Raw genomic sequence first — 23,432 nt, forward strand, 5'->3', positions numbered from 1 at the left:
CTCTCGCCAGTAATTCCGTTTATATTCACTGGAGCTTTATGTTTTTGGCTGAAATCCCAATGGTTAATGAGGTAGCTCTGGGCGTGTGTTAGAAGTGGGCTGGGCTATGCTAATGAAACCAGGAAGCATCCAGCTAGCCCAGTCCCTCCCTACAGGCTATTGGAAACCATAGCTCTGCCAAAAGGATCTGTTGTACAAAATATAGACAGAGAATCCAGCCACGCTTCTCTGGGAGGTATGTATTTTCAATAGACCCAGTGAACTTCCAGTCTACAAGATTCAGAAACATGACAAGGCACTGGGAATGTCCTTGTGATTTTTCTTCTCCGATAGATGAAGTCTTCACTCACACAAACACATACAGCCAGCCACTTGCCCTGCTGTCTGGGTAAGGAATGGCTAGTTCTCATAAAAGCAAACTGATATTCTATCTCCTGGGCTTAGAAAATAAGTATCAAAATGAACAAACATTTGTGGCTGGAGACTTTTCTTTGTCTCTAAAACTGATCATTCAGTTTTCTTCAACCATTTCCCTAAATTGTATAGTTCACATACTTAATGCTATTGTAACTGAAATTTGTTGAGGAATAATGTATCTTTAAAATGGTTGGCTTGAAGTCTCTTTAACTTAATGTGTGTGCGTGTGGGGGAGAGGGGAGAAGGCGGTGTTGTTCTCTATTTACATAATTTCTTTTGGGAGGGGGAGGGGTGCTGTTCAGAGCCTAAGTTGTAATATTCTATTTTTTGGTATTAAAACTTAGATTCAACTGATCTATTTAATCTACTTTTAACACTTTATGTTGCTATTCCCTCACAAACATTAATCTTTGTTTTACATACTGCATGAATTCTATACTAGAAGAAATTCATCTAAGTCCCGAACTTACACTTAGAAAATGAAAAGAAATAACTGAAAACTTGGTGAAAATCATCAATCAACAGCTATTACTTGTGTAATTTCAATCATTTAAAATTTCGTGGTAAATCTTAGTAATGAAGACTTTGCTGCTGGGTGCCAGTGGTTCGCACCTGTCATCGCCCTAGCTACTCAGGAGACTGAGCTCTGAAAATCACAGTTCAAAGCCAGCCCAGGCAAGAAAGTCTTTGAGACTCTGATCTCCAAGTAACCACCAAAAATCCAGGAGTGAAGCTGTGGCTTTACTTTACTTTACAGGAGTAAAGGTGATAGCCTTGAGCAAAAAGCTAAGGGACAGCAACCAGGCCCTGAATTCAAAACCTAGCTAAACTGAACACACACACACACACACACACACACACACACACAGAGAATTCACATAAACAGGTGGATCTATGTAGAAGCCTTAAAATCACATTACTGCTAGCACTTCTAAAATATTTTATGACTAAGAGGGAGGAGAAATTCAGCTAACGAATAGTATTGAAAGTTTCTTAGTCAAAAATTTCCTAAAGAGGGGCTGGGAAGGTGGCTCAGTGGTAGAGTGTTTGCCTTGCATGCATGAGGCACCACATAAGCAAAAAGAAAAAAGCCAGAAGTGGCGCTGTGACTCAAGTGGTAGAGCACTAGCCTTGAGCTGAAGCGCTGAGGGACAGCACCCAGGCCCAGAGTTCAGGCCCCACAACCGGACCCAAAAAAAAAGAAAAAAAATTTCCTAAAGGGGCTGGGGCTGTGGTAGAGTGTTTGCCTAGCATGCATGAAGCCCTGGGTTCGATTCCTCAGTACCACATAAACAGAAAAAGGTAGAAGTGGTACTGTGGCTCAAGTGGTAGAGTGCTAGCTTTCAACAATGTCTAGACCCTGAGTTCAAGCCCCAGGCCTGGCAAAAAATTAAAATAAATCTTTTCCCCCAATATTTCTAATCAACAAAGGAAACATTATGAAGAGATTTCTGTACAGAAATAAGATTGCACTCAAAAAATTCTAGGAGGTTAAAATTATTTGTTCAAAAATTTTAATGACAAAGGTACCTTATTACATATTATCTATATGGGGTGCCTCTTGTTACACATCTAGTACAACACCTTTAAATTAAAAAGATGAATTTATTTTCTTCTATCTCAGATGAGGACCAGTAGAAAATTTATTCTTAAATCATCCCTTTGGTCACTGCATTGCTATGTTTCAATTTTTGCAACCTCCAATATCAGTCTTAAAGCTGTTAGTAAAAGCAATATGGCCCATCTCTAGTCTCTTGTAGTTGGTATCTCTTCAACTCTATTTAGGCCAGTAAAATTTTATTAAATAAATGTATATTTGAGATAATATATGAAAGGCTATAATCCAGTAGATTCTTGTGGGAAGAGTGTTCTTACTAGAGGATTCTGCATAAGGATGGAGTAGTGATTGACTCTGTATTAAGAATCATTTGATGAAGAAAATTGGAAAATGTGAATCTAACTTCAGGGAAAATAGAGTAAATTAATAATAAAGTCATACAATAATTAATACAGGAGCTCAGAGGGGGAGAAATGTTATTACCATTGAGGAAAAAAAGGCTTTGCATCTGCCTAGACCCTCTGCTTCAGTGGATAAGAGCACCCTTTATGTATTCCATTCTACTTTGACTCCTCAGCCTAATATTAATTTCCCTAATTTTCTTCTATATTGAGTTCCCAGTTCTCTAATCACACCATCTAAACGTCTACTATTTTTCTTTTCCATGAATCCTTCCTGGGCTTCCCAGAGTTCGTTGCGTGCAATATTATCATCAACCCTTTAAGATTTTCATGGATGTAGAGCTGTAGTAGTTTTTATGGCATATTGATTTTCTTCTTTAAGCTCTATTCATGTGATTCTATTGAGTTTGGCTTACAAGACTGTAAATGTTTTGAGTAGCAGTTATTTGAAGATGTTGCTTTATCATTTTCCTTAGGATCTTGTAGAAAGGTCTACTGACTGTAGGATCCAGTTGGTACTATTCCTGAAATTACCCCCAAATCACTTAATCCATCTCAGCCTAATTTTTACACTGTGCTGTGAAAGAATCAGGAAAATGGGCAGAAAGGGAAAAAGAATCAGAGATAGATGAGGAAAGATTTGATCTTCTGCTTACTCAATTTCACCCAGTTCTCTTCATGTTCTAGCAAAAGTTCTCTCTTCAACACCAGTCCATCCCCCTATGTTATAAAATTTGCAATGTGGATAGAGGAAAACCTTAATGGAAAGTGCAGGAGGGACAGGGAGGCACAAGATAGGTAGAAAACCACATGGATTGAAGCTTCAGAGAGATTTTCAAGGGTTGGCATATGAGAGTCCCTGGAACAATGATGAAATGTAAGGGAACTGGGCCAGGATTGAGTGAGGTAAGAGTCTTTGGGGAAATATTGTTCAGGTTATAAACTGGATCACATTTAATGGTTTTTGAGAGATACAAATGAAGACTGACATTCTCATATAACTTTTGATTAAAGCATGATGTTTACCTGTGTGGAGACTGGGACAACTCAAAAGTTGACTTATATCAAAGTTATACTTGGAAATTGAGTCTTGTAAGCCATGGATGGCATCAGTTCCTAATTCATACTTAGTTCTGTAAGTTGATCTATGTCATTTTAATAAGAATACACTATAAGAGGCTATTATCTAAAGAGAAAAGTAGAAGCTGAAAGCCCTTCTCTGTTCAGAACTATATCCATATAGAAGGAAGGAACTTTATTAAGTTTACCAGACAGGGTATATCCTAATTTGCTTAAAGTTTTATATAATTTGGCATTGACCAGAATCCAACTTCTGTTTTAATTTTTTCCAATGACTGAAGTTAACAGGCTTAGAAAAATCACCTATTTCAATTTTCAGACCTTCTGATTATTAGAACATTTTTCCCAATTACTGAGCCAAGATCTGCAACGTAAGATTTTTGCTCTTTACCCAATCTCTGTTACATTACAAATCTTTCGGCTTCAAGTCTAATTTATTCAATGCCACACCAAAGAAAAATTATTCATTGTTTCCTAATGCAGTTCATCTCCTACAAATACAACTATGTTTAATTGTGGATGCACATTTATGAGGTAACTGCAGACCTGAATGGTACAGTTTATCTTTTTCTCATGACAGACCGATCAGCCAGTACAGTGTAGTATGCAAACTTCTCTGCTCTTAGCATGACTGCTAGTGTGCCTTATTTTACTTTCTTTAGACTGAGTAGAACATTCCAGTCTGTTTCATTACCACCTCTTTTCCTGCCATCTTTTTATATTCAATAATGTATTTTGACTCCTACAAGAAATCTAGATAGTCACATAGTGAGACCAAAGGAGGATATTCTTAGGATAGGATCACAAAAGCTCAACAGCTATGTGCATATGATCATATAAAATAATATTTATTGAAATTTATTTCAAAAAATGAAATGAGAGTTTTTTGTGGGCTTTTCTTGTGTTTTTATTTTCTTTACCTTTTATCGTGTTTGTTAGTTTATTGTCTTGGGGGGATAAGGAAAGGTACAGAAAGGGTGAGACAGAGGGTAAGCAAATGCAGCAGTGGTACTCACTAGACACTATGTTGAAAATGAACTATACAACTTGTGGGTGGAGTTGGGAGGGAAAAACTGGGAGAGGTGATATTGTTCACGAAGAAATGTATTCATTACTTGACTTATGTAAATGTAACCCCTCTGTACATCACAATTACAATAACAATAAGATATGTATGTATATATTTATTATATATATATATATGAATGTATATAAAAACTAGCCCAACTTGCAGGTCATTGCCAAAAAGAAAAAAAGAACTAGCCCTAATAAAGTCAACACATGCCTATGAAAAGAATTACTTATACATTCAAATGCACATTTGATAGTGATCCACACTTTCAAAGATATGGAATCTAAAAGGAGAGAGGGGGAAGAAAAGAAGGACAAAAAGAGGAATAGGGAAAAAGAAAGGAAGGGGAAGGAGAGAATATTAAAGAAAATAGCTATTCGTTGAGGATTAGAGGTTGTTTCTGACCAAAATTTAAAAAGAATAATTATAATGCATAATGGTTTAGGATACATCACACTTTTATGATGTCAAGATGGTAATAAGAAAGTTCTTATTTTCAGTATACTACTGGAAATCCTCTACACTAAGTTCTACATAATTGTGGGTCTGTGATTGATATGTTAGAACTCTGCTCTGTTTTACCACATAGTTTCTATGATATTTGTCACCTTTTTACTTTTAACTTAGAGTGTCTTTGATAGGGGGGAGCTTGAACTCAGTATTTGGGCGCTGTCCCTGAGCTTTGTTTGCTCAAGGCCAGTGCTCAACCACTTCAGCCATAGTTCTACTTACAGCTTTTGGTAATTAATTGGCGATAAGAGTCTCATGAACTTTCTTGCCTGGGCTGGCTTTGAACCCCAATCCTCAGATTTCAGCCTCTTGAGCATCTAGGATTGTAGGCTCTAACCTAGTATGTCTTTACATTCAAATCAGGTTTATTATGGAGACCGTATAGTTGAATCTTCCTTTTTAAATTCAATATAACAATCCTTGATTAATTAAGCCATTTACACTTAATGTGATTTTTGAATCGCATACATTTCAGTCTGATATCTTTTTTGTGAGATTTTTCTACTCTGGCTGATTGGCCCATGAAAACTATCTGAGCTCCTGAGCTCACTCATTCTAATTTCACTAGTGTCTGTCTCTTTTCATGTTCATGTATGTACTACTCTTTACTTAGGTAGACGTTATGCATATGCAGGATTGTAGGATTCACCAAGGAGTGTTTTCCACCCCTTGTACTCTTCTGTGCTAAATAGAGCTGTTTTTAGATTCTCCAGACTCATGTTCTTCAATTCAACTTCTTCAACCTAAGAAGACTGGCAATCTCTTCCAGTTCTCCTTCATCCTCCATGCTCTGTTTAGAACTTTGCTAACAGAAACAGGAATGTTCATAAAGCTTATTTTGTCTATTTCTTGTATGTCTGTGGTTAAATAGAGCTGCCTGATGTCTAAAACTTTGACACCATTACTTTATATAGTCTAGAAAATTAGTTTTATTTGTTTCAGGCAGGAGGATAGATTTAGTTCTTGTTCCTCAAATCTAGCTGGAAATGGATGTGATCTCTTTCATGATATGCTTTTCAAGTAGCCTACAACCCCTATGACTCCTTTCCCATAATTTGTTCCCACTTTTCAAATTATCTTTCATAATACTAAAATTTAACAAACTATTGTGCATTATCTGGGCTCTGAATTGAACCTTAACTTTTTCTAAATTCATGTATTAAATGGTATATTCTCCATCCTTTTTATGCAAGAGATTTTAATAAAATCTTAAGCACCCAATTACATATTCAATTTTCTCTAATGTCTGGAATCAAATAATTCATTGAATCAAAAATCTCTCTTAATCTGATTCTGCCATTACCTAACTAATAGAGAAGGTTGTTACTCCAACATATTAGCTGCTCTCCAAATATGGTAACTTCTATTAGCCATCTCATGTTCCTATAACAAAGTACCAAAGCCCAGGATTTCTCTCTCCTGTTCTAGAAACTGGAAAGCCTAGGATAAAAGTGCCACTTCATTCAGTTCCCTGTCTTAGTGGCTTGCGAATGTCTACCATCTTCCTGTGTCCTAATATGGGAGAAAGATGAAGAAAGTTTTCTGGTAAGTCTTCTTATAAGAGCACTAATCCTACCGTGAGAGCCAAACCCTCACAAATTCTTCTCACCCTAATTAACTCCCAAAGGCCCCATCTCCAGATACCCTCACACTGGGGATTTCAGCTTCAACACATTAATTTTGGAGTAACACAATTCAGTTCATAACATTGCCAAACATTGATTAAGCATGCTCAAGAATCTTTTATCCAAACTCCTAATAAATTTGTTGAAATTGGATCTAGACTGTATTTTTACCAAAAAAAAGAAGCAATGTTTCATAAGTAAATGGTATCTCCATTTCTGTCAAACTGCAAGTTTTCTACCTTTTGCCCTGTTTGTGCTAATATGAAACACAAAGTCATGAAGCATTCTATGAAACACAAAGTCATGAAGCATTCAAGTGATAGAAAAGGGTAAAATACAGTCCCTGTATTTCAGATGGAAATGTATTCTTTTGGAGGAATTATTTAAGAATAATGAGTCAAATATAATATTTTAAATCATATCCAAAACATATCATAAGGGCTGTTATCAGATATACTGTCCTCAGTAGTCATGTAGCTTTTCGATATAAACTTTGATTTAAAAAACAGATGCTTGGGGCTGGGAAGGTGGCTCAGTGGTAGAGTGCTTGCCTTGTATGCATGAGGCCCTGGGTTCGATTCCTCAGCACTACATAAGCAGAAAAAGCTGAAAGTGGTACTGTGGCTCAAGTGGTAGAGTGCTAGCCTTGAGCTGAAGAGCTAAGGAACAGGGCGCAGGCCCAGAGTTCAGGCCCCACGACTAGCAAGAAAAAAAGATGCTATACTTTGTCTAATAACTTCATATACTCTTACCTGTATATAAAGTTCTCATCAGAATGAATATTAATAGCAAAGAAAAAATAGACTATTTGAATCATGGTTATTAATAATAATAATAACAGTTAAAATACTCCAGATAGCTTAAATATTCTCCTTAGGATCAACTCCAAAAGCAAATTCCCCTAAGGTTATGAAATAGTGGTTAACATAAGAAATTCCTATTAGGGGAAATTCAACAATAGCTTGAACGTTGTAGTTAACATTAGCCTAATTAGGAGATCAAGTTGAAAGAATATGTGGTGGACCTCTAATTAAAAGGACTTAAGCAATGTGGAGATTATAGCATTTCTGAGAGATGCACAAAGTAAGATTCTGTTAGAAGATTCAGACCCTTGAATTACCTGAGGCTCTTGCTTCCTTGCATCAGCAAGCATTTATCGTGGATGATAGGAATACAGTGTACATAGAAAGATAAACTAAGAAAGTTGAAATATAACCAAACTCTCCCCTCTGTATTATTAAAAATGTCAAAAGATAAAAGTCATGTTCCTACTTATCCATTGCTCTCACTTGAATGCTTCATGACTTGGTGTTTCATATTAGGATAAACAGGGCAAAAGGTAGAGCACTAGCAGTCTGACAAATATGTAGATACCATTTATTTGTGAAAACATTACTTCATTTATTCTGGTTATTAAATGATTAAAATATTATTTTAAGATAGGAAAATTTGGAAAATGTAGAAAACCACCATAAAAGGAAAGTATGTTCCATATATATACACATAACAACACGGTTAACTTACGTAAGCATTGATTAGATTGTCCAGCTTTTTCTATGTTTGTCTTTACATACTTAAGACATTATTGTACAGGTAATTTTATTCACTGAGCACTATGTCGAAAGAAATTGTTATGTCACAGAAAACCTTAGAGAACACAGAGTTTAAGTACTGTATCATATTCCTTCACAAAAATATCATAATATATATATATTTTTTTCCAATGACTAGATACTTAGATTGCTCCCAATAATATATTATTGCTGAAAACACTAGGAAAAAGTCATGGTATAATCTTATCTAGATTTCTAATAATATGTTTAGGTAAACTCCTATGATCCCAATGTCAAAGAACCATTTTTATTGGTGGATATTTTTCCCAAGATCCAATGAGGGTTTTGGATCAATATCTCATGTAAGCTCAGATCTACAATGAGCTCATCTTCTGAGTTATCTCACTCTTTTATGTCCTGTGTAGATTTCCACAGTTCTTCATCATCATGATCTTGTTGTCTCTAGCAACTGTTCAATAAAAATTTACAGTTTCTGTGGTTAGACCTTCCTGATACTTTAAATCAATGAAATACACTCTTGTGCTTATTTTTATTTCCATTTCACAGCTGACAACACATTTCAAATATGAGTTGCTCCTAATGTTTTGTTCCACAACAAACACAGGAAATAATATTCTGAATTTCCCTGTATTCAAGTATCTTTGTTTCCAGAAGCTAAGTAAAACTAAGACAGGATGATAGAAAAAGGAAAAGTGAATACATTGGGGGTTTATTATTTATCCAAGTGTAGAAAAGCCTCCAAACAATTTAGTTTGTTCAACATATTTTAAAGGAATTTTTAGGTTTTCTACAAAGTATATCTTTCATGTCAACAAGTACCAGGTTGACAGCACCAGAGTTTTCATTCTCTCCCGTAATGACTGGCCCAACCGACATTTACAAGTTTCAAGGTTTAAAATTTACATTGACTGTATTGATATTTAGTATTGCATTTATTATATATTACTGGGGGTAAAAAAATAGAACAGGTAAAGCAACTCCTAAGGAATATTTTACTTATACCAAGAGGAATATGAAAAGAAATATAGTTGAATTGTTATGCTAGAGCCAGACAACCAACTAGCACATTGGCAAGCAGAGCTAAAACTTTGTGCCAACTTTTCAAGGTCTTTAAGAGGAGGACTTTGATAAGTGGGCACCAAGAACAATGCTTGGCCTATGAGGAAAGCACTGATAAATATTAGCTGTTAGCTCACATGAATTTCTTTCATTGGTTACTAAGATTATTTGGATCTCATTGTTTGAGTCCCTTGAATTTTGAATTAGGTCTTTATATGCCTTCCTACATTAAAAGTATATTCATGGAAAGGTACCATTTATGTCTCATGTCACATCATTGCTTAATTGCAATGAAATATTTTCTTCTTGTCTTGGGATAGACAATTTTATCTAGTTTGTAATTTTCCACAAACTTCTCCACTTGCTCAATCTAGAATTTAATAACAAGTTCTATGTTCTATGCTCTGTGTTCATTTGTGTTAATCCATGAGTTCATTCTTCAGCTAAAATGCTGAAATATGTGAAGGCAAGAAGAATTCTGAAGCTGTGCATCATCTTTAATAAGAAAATTTGCATAGACCTATTAGTCATATCTGCTATTTGCAATACTGGGAATGAGCAAAAACAAAGTGCAAGTTACTATTACTGTTACAAGAGATTTCACTCTAAGGCAATTCCTTATGAAATTTCCCTGACTATCATATTCTCTCATATTTTCATCTAAAAATCACTTCTGATGAATTGACTGTGGATCTGAATCCAATCTGCATAAACAAGGCCTCATGGCATTTGGAAACTAAAAGCAGTGCCAAAATAAGAAGTAATAAATGTATTCAATGATCTACCGTTCTTAAACCTATCAATTCCTTCAGTTGCCTGGATAGAATTTCTAAGGGCTATCTATAAACTTGAAATTAAATGAAAATCACCATCTAATTAAATATGTAGTCACCAAAGTCTCCTATCCTATGAACATTCTTACTATTTGAAGTTATTCCTCCAATAAGTTGCTTTAAAAAATTATGCATGACTATTCAGGAGGCTGAGATCTGAGGATCAAGATTCAAAGCCAGGCCAGGCAAATAAAAATAAAAACCATGAGACTCCATTATCTGTTCATCAGCAAAAAGCCAAACTGGAGGTGGGATTCAAGAAGTACAAATTGTGGAAAAAAAAAAAAAAAAAAGATCTATGATCAGGAGCTCAATGTCCAAAATTTAATTCCCTCATACAACTGGGCAAAGTGGTCAGTGTTTACTAATACATCTCCATTAATTATCAAGACTCATGAAAGGATGTGAAGGGTAAACAAAGGAGGAGGCTACAATGCTTGATAAGAAATGTACTCATTATTTTGCCCATGTAATTGTAACCCCTCTGTACAGTATGTTCACAATAAAAAAATAAAAATAAATTTTAAAAAGACTCATGAAAGTCCCAAGAATGAGAGGATATTTAACATAACTATGATTTCCATGAGTTGTTAAAACTAAACACCACATGCTTTAAAAGAGTTAAAAGTCTATAGTTCCTTGCTGGAATTAGTCTTTGAGATTTGGAATAAGACAGATTAGATGAATGATCTTTACATCCTAGTCCACACTTTGAGGGGACAATGCTCCCCAAACTGAATGTAGTTATGGGTGGCTGAACCATAGTCACGGCGCACACCAGTTCTGAACTTGATGGCCCTTATTGGTATCAAATAGGAAAATCATTTTCATAGCCTACCTCCAGTCACAGGGACATGGTCAACTCCCAGATAAGGGCTGTTTTATATTTTTAATTTATTTGTTTTTATTGTCTTTAAGGAGTTGTACAAGGGAAGTGTCATTTAATGATCCTTGATCTGTCGTCCCCTTCAATCTCATCTCCCTATGTCCCACCTCTTCCCTTACATTTCTTAATTGTTACGGTATATACAATGGATTCTTGTCTGTGTACTCCTCCCTTCCCCCTGCTTTATTGTCTAACCATCTCCCCTGGACCCACACTGTCCCCCCACACCCCCCCACGCAAGTATCCATTTCTGGTGCTTTTTTGTTGTTGTTTTAACCAACTTTTTCGCAAGGGATAACAATGCAGAGTCCTAGCAAAAGAGTAGGCTTTTTATTCTTGCCATTCCAGAGTAATCATTAATTAAATAGACTGTGATAGAATCTTACATTCCTTTGAAGATTTGGCTTTCTTTTATTGATAACAGAATCCTATTGAAAATCAAAAGGAGAATAGCAGTTGAGTCACATAAATTATGTTACTGTTTTTGGGAGGATTTTTTCATTTTTTTGGGGGGGGGGGGATGGAGGGGGTGGTCAGTCGTAGGCTTGAACAGGGCCTGGGCACTGTCCCTGAGCTTTTATGCTCAAGGCTAGTGCCATTTTGAGCCACAGCTCCACTTCCACTTTTTCAATTAATTTTATTTATTTTTTTGTTGATTTGGAACCAAGGAATCAAACCCAGGGCCTCATGCATTCTAGGTAAGCACTACCCCTAAGGCACATTCCTAGCCCCTGAGTCACATAAATTATAACTATAAAATATTTTGAACTAAAGAGTGTTTTCATGTGGTTTAATTTGTAGGAACACTGTTATAATGACTGAGATTGGAAATCTTGGAATCTGTCACAATAAGGTGATAGTTAAGCCACGGAAATAATACTAGGAGAATGAAAGAAGGGATTAGAGATGGAACACCATCAAATAGGAATTAAAAAGTAGACAAGTACTTAGTAAACATGGAATTTAGCAATTAGAAAGTTGCTGAGTGACTGAGAGAGAGGAGCTTTATTATGGTAATAGATGGAGAAAGCAGACTGTGCTCAGCTGCAGAGCAAGTGTAGGGGTAAGAAATCGGAGGTCACTACTTGCTCATGTAACTGTAACCCCTCTGTATAGTATCTTTCCAATAAAAAACATATATTAAGAACGAAAAGAAAAGAAAAGAAAACGAAATCTACTCTTTCAAGAAGTATAACCAATTAGAAAGCAGAGGATACTGGAGGGTTTTTTTTTTTTTTTTTCTGGGTCCAGTCATGGGGCCTAAACTCTGGGCCTGGGCGCTGTACCTCAGCTCTTCAGCTCAAGGCTAGTGCTCTACCACTTGAGCCACAGCCCCACTTCCAGCTTTTTTCTTTTTGCTTATGTGATGCTGAGGAATCGAACCCAGGGCCTCAGGCATGCAAGGCAAGCACTCTACCACTGAGCCACCTTCCCAGCCCCTAGAGGGCTTTTAAGATAGAAATTGTAAATGTGAAAAGGGCCTGGTAGAGAGAAAAATAAATAAAACAAGGCAAGCATAGTGCCACCAACTGACACAAATCTGGAAAGAGGTAAGAAGCAAAAGTAAAAAGGGCAGAATTGCACCAGTGTCCTTTAAATGGTCAAATGCCCATTCTTCAGACAGAAATTGAAGGGGAAGCAGAAAGAAGAGTCTGAGATAGAGGAAAGAAATTAGCTGAGTTTTATTCAACTTCTCCTAAGTTAATTGAGTAATAGTTCATGTAGTATTACCAGAGTAAGCAAATAAGAACAGAGGTTACTTAGTCAATTAAATTTTAGATGCATTCAGAAGAGTGCTTTTGGTATGAGAATGTCTCATGCTGTTTTTTTGGAATGTACTTATACAAAAGACAAATGCATTGCTTGTTTGTCTGAAATTCAATTTTATATGGAATATTTGATTTTTAAAAATAATTTCTCTGAGCCGGGCACCAGTGGTTTAGGCTTGTAATCCTAGCTACTCAGGAGGCTGAGATCTGAGGATGGCGGTTCAAAGCCAGCCTGGGGAAGGAAAGTCTGTGAGACTCTAATCAACAATGAGTTGTACAAGACACTATGTCAAAAAAATGAACTTTACAACTTTGGCGGGGGAGGGAGGGGGTTGAGGGGAAGTGTAGTCCTGGAGATGGGAGGGCAGGGCAGGGATGGTAGGGGAAAAACAAAGGAGGAGGCTACAATGCTTGATAGGAAATGTACTCATTACATTGCTCATGTAATTGTAACCCCTCTATATGGTACTTTCATAATAAAAAAACTTATTTAAAATAACAACAACAACAACCAGAAATTCAGAAGTGGCCCTGTGGCTCAAGTGGTAGAGTGCTTGCCTTGAGCTGAAGAGCTGAGGGACAAGGCCCAGGCCCAGAGTTTAGGCTCCACAACCCACAAAAAAAAAAAAAAAAAAAAAAAAATCATTTCTCTGAAATACAAATTTAAATGTTCTTTTTGTGTATTTTGGCATGGTGACCTACATCTGAAATATTATTCCAGAACCCAGGTCCTGGCCCTCCCACCAGCCAGTAGCTTGTTGTATAAACAAGGGACCCTATCTGTGGGGAAAACAGTACCCTCAAGAGGGTTGAATTCTAATTCTGCCCCTTCCTGACTTTATAATTTTCAGTTAATTTGGCCCATCAAAAGGATGAAATAAAATAACTTTGTTACAGAGTCAGTAGTTGACAAATACTAGATATTGATGGGGGGGGGGGGGGAGGGGGGGATGTAAATAAATGGCTAGAGACGATGTGGTAGGTTTATTCTCTCATCTCATTATAACAGAACTATTTGTAAGTTGTTGGTCATCAGTATTATTAGTTTGATTCCAGAAAATCAAATGTTCACCTTTAAACATAAACAACACATTTATAACAAATATAGACCACAGTGCTTCTTCCTGTGTAACTTTTCACCCTCGTGATGGTGCTTCCTACAGGAACTCTTGAAGCAACAGTGTCACCTAGTGGTCATCAAGACAATAATGAACAGTTAAGCTCTAGACAGAGCTGCTCAGGCTTTCTCTGCACAGAGCCAAATAAACCAAGTATAGGTGAAGTGACAAATATGGACTCTACTTCAATGATGAATATTGATAGGGAATTGTTTCCGAGACGTATTCATCAATTCATTTTATTTTGTGTCATTAAAATGGTGCATATTCCACCAACCCAAAGGCATAGTACCTACCTTCACTCAACAGTCTTGCTTTGTTAAACTTCTTCCTGCTACCCAGGAGATTTCCATTAAAAAATTACCCACATGGAATTTGAATTTTTCATAGATTCTCCTAACTCTATTATTCCCTGAAAATTTATGGAACAAGGGATAAGCAGAACTAGAAATATGAAGCTTGAGGGTATTCTCAATTACCAGTTTCAAATTTACTTTCCCCTTTCCCAGCACACCCACCCCCCCCAGCTTCTATTTAGGTTAGAAGTCTCTATTTTCTTTCACATGCAGTCTGAATGCTATATGATTTTCTTTGGGAGAAGAATAATAATTCAAACACAAAGTAAAATATAAACATTGTTATAAATTTGGTTTCTGCATTAATTGGGGGGAAAGTGCCTGCTCTTAGATATATTACTGTAGCTTCTGAACCTTTCAAAAACCAGGAAACAGGATTTATAGCTTATAAGATTAAGCATATAAATAAAAATTTTGAAAAAAATGAATGAACAGGGCAATTTTGGTTCCCTTCCTGAACTATCAAGAGAAATTATATTAAGAATCACAAGTCACCTCTGAGGGAGGTTTGATTTTTTTAGACTTATTTAAATTTCTTTCTTATATCATGGAAGTCAATCCCATGGTGCAGTGAACGAGCTTGGCATTAAAAGTTTTAATATATCAACTCAGATATGACTTGAGGGCATTAATCAATGACTGTTAGAAGTATTTCCTGAGTTTGTTTGTTCAATATACCACAAATTTGGAAGTAGGACTATTTTTAAAAAGCAATAATTTTAGATATATAATTTTAATTCCAGGCAATAATTCTAATTACCAGGTATTTCTGTGGCCTCAGAACTTTCTTCGATCCCCACCCCCTCCCCCAACTCCTCTTCACGTGAATCTTTCACAAGATTTTAAAGTTATACTGTTTCACAATGCTCCTAGACTGATGGGAGTTTGGATTTTCTTTTCCTCCTGCTAGGAATGAATGCAGCTATAAACGTGGATTATTTATTACAAAAAAACAGGCCCAAGTTTCTGAAGTCAGTCATAAGCATAAGTGGGAAATATATCTCCTGTAATATTTCTTTCCAAAGTATCTAGTTCTCTTTTTCTCTATTTTTATTAATTTTTTATTTTCATTTTCAATCCAACTTGGAACTTACTAAGGGACCCAGAATGGCCTCCAACTAAGAGTCCTTCCTTGGTCTCCACTATGCTGATATTAGGGCATGTGTACCCACACTCAGCTTCTCTTTCTTATTGATGTTTAGTTTTAGGGCTCTGAGGACTCAGCTCTTTCTGAGTAGAGATAGACAGTTCAGATGTCATTCTGACCTTCAGAAGTCTCAGGCCTGGTAATGAAGCCAGAGCACTTAATCCCCTCAGGAGCTCAAACTGTTGCACATCTGGGAAGCTAGATCCTATATCCATGTCGTGCAAGTTTTCAAGACATCAGTGACCCTGTGACAAGAGAAGCTAAGTTTGAAATAAGAGGAGAATACTGCATCTCTTCTTACTCTGCACTCTGTAGCTCGTTTATGAGTGACATGAGGAAAACAACAGTACCTTGTTCTCTCTGAATGGACTTCTGAGCTGAATATGTTTGAGGGAATTGAGTGGCAACACAAAGACTGCCTAGCAATGGCAGCAAGTCTATCCATGGAACAGGGAAATTGTTTTCAAGCACTATCATTTTCCACCTGAAAGAAAAGACACTTCTCCTTCAAGTCTGTCTATTTCATTTAAGAGCATCAAATATTTAACATTTAATTCTCTAATTCCATCATGTGACCTGAAAATGAACAACATATTTTATGAAGCCCAAATGGTAAAAGTGAATGCCCTTCACTGCCAGGTTTCTCAGGAACATTTTTATATATTTGCATATATTCAACAACTATGAACATCTATATGAGCATATATATGTGAACATTTATATATATGAACACATATATTATTACTTTAGTAATTGCTTAATGATAAGAAAATACTATTCTAAAAATTATCTAACCCCAAAAACCAATTAATGATGCTTTTGAGGGACTTACCCTAAAAAGTAATAGTTTAACACTGACCAAAAATTAATTTAGAACTATTTAATTTACTTAGAGCTAATGAGCTCTAATTAAATTCCTCACCAGAACTATGAGTGATATTGGTCACTTTTTGTAGAGGAAGAAAAGAATAGATACCAAATTTTCAGAAAACAGACTATTAATTAAAAAGATATTAAATTAATTAGAAGAAAATGAGTACACAATTTTCAGCAAACAAATATCAACTCCATTTTAATTACTATTCTAGTCTCCTACTTATGCCATCTAATCTAGTTTGAATTAAATGTTTCTGAAAACTTGAACTGAGAATATCATCCTTAAAAATGTAAAGGAGCTAGGTACCAGTGGCTCACAAGTATAATTCTAGCTACTCTGGAGGCAGAGATCTGAGAGTTGAGGTTCAAAGTCAGCCAGTTCAGGAAAGTCCATGAGACTCTCATCTCCAATTAACTATCATAAAAGCCAAAAGTGGAGTTGTGGCTTGAGTGGTAGAGCACTAACCTTGAGCACAAAAGCCTAATGACCCCTTACAGGCCCTGAGTTCATGCCCTAGGACTAGCACACACACACACACACACACACACACACACACACACACACATACACAAAGAATGTGAAGAAAGCAAAGAAATAAAAGATAAAAGGCCAGCTTTGTACCATATACTTGCCATCTTAGCAACTTGGAAGGTAAAGATGGGAAGATCTTGGTTCCAGGCTGGCCCTAGCAAAATTACAAGACCTTCTCTGAAAAACAAATTAAACAAGCTAAGCCAAATGACTGAGAGTGTAGCTCAAGAAGTAGAGCTCTTGCCTCGCAAGCACAAGGCCCCAAGTTCAATCCCTAGTATTGCCAAATGAAAAGAAAAGAAAAATAATAATAAACTTGAGAAAGAAAAGAGGAAGGACAGAGGGAGGAGAGGGCAAGCTGTTTTCTAAAGGACTAGAAGACAGCAGTGAAGTGTGTCAAGAGTAGCACTTGTGTAGCACTTAGAAAATTAGAGAGAGAAGCAGACTTCCTGCTCCCTGAGGAATCTCTGAGTGAGACACTGGCCTATTTGGATTAAGTCACATTGAATGAAAACAGGGAGCTGAGGGTTTTTCATTTTGTCATTGGTATGCTGTATAATTTTTGGATAAATTGCTTTACCTATTCAGGTTTCTGGAACATATTAAACTGAAAAGTGGGCTGACCAGATTCCAAGCTGCTCTCCCACATATCCTAAAACAACACAAGTACTGTCCTCTCATACTTCCTGTTCAGAGGCCAACTTCCTCACTCCTTTTCCTCCATGTTTTCTCTCCTCCTCTTCTGGGTCTATCCTGTTATTATACTATTGCAAGGAACAGCCTGACAAGTCTTAAACAGACTGAAATACATTACCTTCTGAGAGTATCTTCTATATCAGGTTCCACAATGATACCAGCTTTCAGAAAATGCATAGTCTTTCTTGAAATCACAAGCCTACAAGACGCCTCAGAAAACTACCTCAGTCAATCTTTAGTATCTCCCTAATGGTAAAAATCAGTATTTTGTTTAGATTGATGTATTGGAATCCTGCTGGGCACAGACAGTACTTGATTCTTCTATACAGTATTGACCGCCCTGTGGATCTTCTTCCAACAACAATAGCAAACTAAAGTAGGCCAATTTGGAACTTCTGACACTTGTTTGTCATCTCTTTGTCATGCATTGGCCTTCCAATTTCCAAATCAAGCCATTTAGATTTTCTTAGATGCATCTAAATTTTAGAAAGACATGTTGGGTTCAAATTACTGGTTATAGGACATGTACACTGGAAAATTCATTGGTACTAAGCAATGGCAATATCTGTAATATTGCAAGCCACATAATACAGTGGAAAAGAGCTTTTCTAACAATAAATCATCTCTTTCACCAGAAGTGAACTTGGAACTAAGTAGTGAAATACTCAGCATGTGTTTCATAACAGATTCAGTGTCTCTAAATATCTTTTTTAAAACTTAATGGATCAGAACTCCAGTTCATAATGCAGACCATCAGGTGAAGGGAAACACAGGTAACATATTGTGAACATTGTTTTGGTTAGAACTCAACAACCCTGGTAAATGTCTGCACTGAAACTACTTAGTTCCATATTTTTATTGGAAAGATGGTACTTTATTCCTTGCCCGTTATCTATAAAACGTATTAACTGTATTTTTAAATGCATTTAGAAAAAGACAAATTAACTTCAGATGAGTTTTGTTTTTCTTAAGAGGCAAATTCTGTTTCTCAAGAAAGTGCTCAGCCTGGAAAGCTTGGATGATTGTTGCAGTGTCTGCTAATAAAATTACACAACACAATAGATGAAGCTTTCATGTATTTAGCTTTCTGAAAGATGACACAGAGGCCCACTACTATGACTGTATACTTATTCGATTAGAGAATGCTGTACTAGTGGATGCTTTTCTGACCTCCAGCTCCTGCCTTGCTGTGGACAAGAATCAAAACAAGGAAGAAAGGCAACATATTCACTCCCACAGGCATGAACACCATTTCCTTATGGTTCCATCAACTTGCTCTTGCCTGTGAATCAGGAACCCAACAGGCAGTTACTGGCTCCACCATTTCAATATTCAAAATAATGTAACCTAAGCCATGTATTGTAACATCATGATTCAAAGTGACAGCCTTAATCCCTTAGAAAAGAAAGGGAAAAAAGAGAAAGAGAGAGGAAGAGAAGAGAGGAGGAGGAGGAGGAGGAGAAGAAGGAGGGGGAGGAGAAGAAGGAGAAGGGGGAGGAGGGGGAGAAGGAGGAGGAGGAGAATCAGCAGCAGCAGCATGAAAACTAAACAAAAACAAGCACTTCGTGGCAGACCTAGATTAACCTTATGAAGTGGTCTCCTGTAGACAGTGCTCCCTCTGACTTTTAAACAATCTCCTCTTGTGTCGCTGGCCTTTTTACCCATTAACAAAGCCATCAATGATAGATGAGACAGCATCTGTCTACTATCTGAGTCAGTAGAGTGCAAAGAAGAATTTGATTTTTTCCTTGTTAAAGTCCTATCTTTGGCTAGCCTGAAAGAAGAATTCGGATCATGGGAGAATGTCTTATTATTTCTTTGTAAACATAGTCATAAGATGACAAAAGGAAAATGCTATAAAAACTAATACAGTTACAAAATGGAATAGTATTCAGTAATTTAAAAAAACATATTTGAAGCCAGGCACCTGTGGCTCACATATGTAATCCTAGCTACTCAGGAGGCTGAGATCTAATGATTGCAGTTCAAAGCCAACCCCGGTTGGGAAAGTCTGTGGGACACTTAATGCCAATAAACTACTCAGAAAAATCCAGAAGCAGCACTATGGATCAAGTGGTAGAGCACTAACCTTGAACCAAAGAAGTGCAGGGACAGTATCTAGACCCAGAGTTCAAGCCCCAGAACTGTCAAAACAAAACAATAACAGAAAAGATATTTGAGCCAGGCATCAGTGGCTCACATCTGTAAACCTAGCTACTCAGGAGGCTGAGATATAAGAATCCTAATTCGAAGCCAGCCTGGGAAGGAAAGCCCATGAGAGTTTTCTCTCTAATTAACTACCATAAAGCTGGAAGTGGAGCTGTGGGTCAAGTGGTAGAAGGCTAGTCTTGAGCAAAAAAGCTGAGAGATAGCACTCAGACCCTGAGTTCAAACCCAAGTCCTGAGTTCAAGCCCTGAATGCAAGCCCCAAGACTGCATTAAAAAGAAAAAGGAAAGGAAAAAAGAACATATGGTTGCAATTTATGCATTTATGCATTTATTATGAAATAATATGAATGATTAGTTATTATGCCACAACAAAAAGTCTTATAGAAAAGAATATACATTGCATGATTCTTTTGAAAGGAGGTTTTAGAACAGGCAAAATCTCTGGGGAAAAAGTCAGCACAATGGTTCATTTCAAAGGCTAAGTAGTGCTACTAGATAGAATATAAAAATCCTAGATGAATTTGAATTTTTAGTACAAATATACTCCTTGCATTTTTACTTGAAAAAGCTAGCAATCCATTAGGGAGAGGACAGGAAACATCTTTCCAGGGAGGTGATAATGCTGCACATCTCAATAAGAGTTTGAAAGTGATTTATTAAAGTCATATAAACAAAACAAGAATTTTTAAAAATATATTGAGCCCCGGTTAGCAATAGGATTACTAAATTGTTTCTATTTAGAAATATATTGATGTTTAAAAGTTGTTTCCATGAACATTAAAGAAGATGGATTGGTAACTCAAGAGAAATGGAAATGTAATAACACTTAAAATATAATTTCAATATAACAATTAACTGATAGTAAAGGTTAATGATAGAAACTCAATGATAAGCACCTGATATAAAACTCTTTCAGCTTTACTGTAGCTTTGAGAAATTTCATGACAAAATACTAGGAAAAACTCCTGTTCAGCCCTACTTTTAGGGAGTTACAAAAGAGGTAATAGACAGTAAACAACATTACTAAATACATCATAGATTGATTGGCATAGAAAATGACAAAAGGAGGAATGGAAGGGCAAAGCTTCATGCATGCTGGATAGTACTCTTAAATAGGGTGGCCAGGGACCACTTCCTGAAGATTGAGGAAGATAGAGGAAATAGCATTCCAATCTGAAGAAAGATGATGCAGGAAGAGAAACTGAAAGATTGTATCCCATAAATATGTATAATCATGTGTCAGCTCAAAATCAAAATAAAAAGGGAGAGTGAGCATGGCAAGTTTTTAGCAGAGCAAAGCTTGATCCAGCTAGTCTTCAGGTAATTCATGTCTGGGTCATGGTACATGGAACAATTAGGGGCCAGAGACCCTTGTTCATTCCTAGACAATGTTTTCCCTCTGGGAAGTATCTATATTATTTGTGAGATAGGTAACTATAAACATAAAATGGAAATATTTCAGTGGAATATGGGTAACTTAATTTCTTTTGAAAGTCAGTATTCCCTGATGGGAATACTTTAATTGGCCCGTTTTAAACATTGTAAATGTATCTTTATGTCCTTTGTATAAATGACAAACAACAAGCCATGTGTACATCCATGTCAGTGGCTGGAGTTCTATTTTTACTGGGACAGCAACAGCTATAAGCCACCTTTATCCCTCAGATAAGTTCTCAATTTTTCCCTCCCCCAAACTTACTTATGGGGAGAAAAGGTAATGATTTCCTATAAGGTGGCCCCTTTTGATTCAAGCTACTGCTTCAAACCACCTGCTATGATCTAGGCTTACTACTAACCTTCATCTTGAGTGTGTCATGGGGCTCACCAGCCTATTTCTCTTCTTGAGACCCACACAGTCTTGCCTTTGAATATGTCAGATAGCTCATACTGGATACTCAGCTGACATGATCTGATGATACTAAAAAGCCATTACTTTCTTCTGCTAAAGTGCTTTAGTAAACACCCAAGCCCATGCACATAAACCATCTTCACTCTCTGCAGCCCTGCCTAGAAATAGGTGTGCGCCATGGACTTTCTTCACCCTGAACAACTTCTCTGGCCCTTCACTCTACACTGGGTAAGAACCATTTTGAGGTGCCTTCATTACTCTCTGTGTGCCGTGGAAAGGTTCAAGAGAGAATTCAATTAAAGGGGTAGGAAATAGGAATGAGCCTAAAGAGTATAATTTCAAGGGGGCAAAGCAGTGGGGTCCAGTCCAGCAAGGCTTAACCCTTCTGAGGTATTGGTGAATTGGGGGGGGAGGGGGAAGGGGAGTCACCGATGACCACTGAGAGGCCAGTGATTGTGGAATGGTGAAACAGAACCAAGGCTACAGGACCTTGAGATGTGAAGAAACCAAGGGTAAAAAGGTGGAACAGTGAAGATCATCCCTCACATCACATGAGCTTCAAGAACTACCCAACTTATTTGTTGAATAAACAAGTGTACTGATGGGTGAATGGATCTGAGATTATGGGATTCAAATGGTACACAAAATATTTTTAATAGCATAGGTTGTCTGAAAATATTTCTCTAGTCAAAACCAGTTTACTGAGCATTTTCCCATCATAAACATAGTGTATTTCTATAACTCATTTTCAGTGCATGCCTATGTTTTTGATGTGCACTCTGATTTAGGTGCATTCTTGGTTAATGGAGCCTTAAAGTTACCTTGGGATAACTTTCTCTGTGTGAGTGACACCTGACCCTAGTGCTTGGGACAGAGTCTCTGCTGTGTTCCATTGATGGAGCTTCCCAGTTGTGGCAGCGGCAACTCTAATACATAAAGGAATATGTCCTGAATTGAGTTCATAGAGGCCTAGCTAGAAAATAACATCATGATGAATATATGAAAGGAGAGACTGTTTCCCACAAGGACCACCAAAGACTTATATGAAGAAATACGTTTCCAATAGAATTAAAATATAAAATTAGGATTAAATGCCTGGCTTTTCCAAACACACAGCAAACTAGAATAAACTGTGGTTTGCAAACTAGGGCACATAAGTCACTCAGAGCATTTGTTGAAGCAGCGATCCCTGGCCCAGGCTCCAAGAGTTTCTGATTCAATTGTTTTAGGTGAGGCCTGATTAACTGCATTTCTAACAAGTTCTCAAATGATGCAGATAGTGCTGGACAAAACCACACGTTCAAATCCACTAATGTATGCAAAATGTACGAAACATTTTCATAATTTCTTTCTCTTTTTTATTGTTCCTCAAAGCAAAGGAACCACATTAAAATCATGAAAGGTAGTAAATTATCAACTAAAATTAGATTATTTCAATTGTAATAACTCACCAAACAAACTTTTTCCCAATTAAAGTCTCAATATTTTCTTGAAAAGGAAGACTGAAACTATAAATTGACAGAAAGAAAATAACATTATGCATGGATCTTCATTTGCCTTTTTATTTTTAGCCAATTTTTCAAACCTAAATAGGTAGAATTTTAGTGCTTGAAAAGAGATCTTTGACATGGAATGATTTGTCTTCATTTGTTTAATGGATTCATGAAAATATCAGTAGTAGGCATGTGTTGACTGGGAAGAGCAGACAGTTCAGTCCAGTGAAATTCTGTTTAAGCAATTCCAAAGATGTTAGGGCCACGCTCACAAAAACATTTCTGAGAACAGAGTAATACTCGAAGAGGTATCAGCTTCAGATTTTTGCTGATCTTCCAGGCCTATAAAGTAAAGATGAAAAATTAAACTAAGGCAGTACCCAATAAATATTTTTAAATAAAATATACATTG

The 23,432-nt window shown here is 36.7% G+C and overlaps 1 protein-coding gene across 1 annotated transcript in view; it reads right to left on the reverse strand.

Annotated features, from left to right (window-relative positions):
- Nucleotides 1-23,141: 23,141 nt before the first annotated feature.
- Lrrc69 (leucine rich repeat containing 69) overlaps nt 23,142-23,432 on the reverse strand; it is a 68,880-nt gene continuing 68,589 nt past the window's right edge. Inside the window, exon 4 of the mRNA XM_042673115.1 lies at nt 23,142-23,362. Coding sequence (XP_042529049.1) covers nt 23,258-23,362 — 105 coding nt within the window. The 3' untranslated portion in view covers nt 23,142-23,257. The remainder of the gene's footprint in view (nt 23,363-23,432) is intronic.

The sequence above is a fragment of the Dipodomys spectabilis genome, unplaced genomic scaffold, assembly GCF_019054845.1.
Source record: "Dipodomys spectabilis isolate Male_0828 unplaced genomic scaffold, ASM1905484v1 ptg000783l, whole genome shotgun sequence".
Classification (NCBI taxonomy): Eukaryota; Metazoa; Chordata; class Mammalia; order Rodentia; family Heteromyidae; genus Dipodomys; species Dipodomys spectabilis.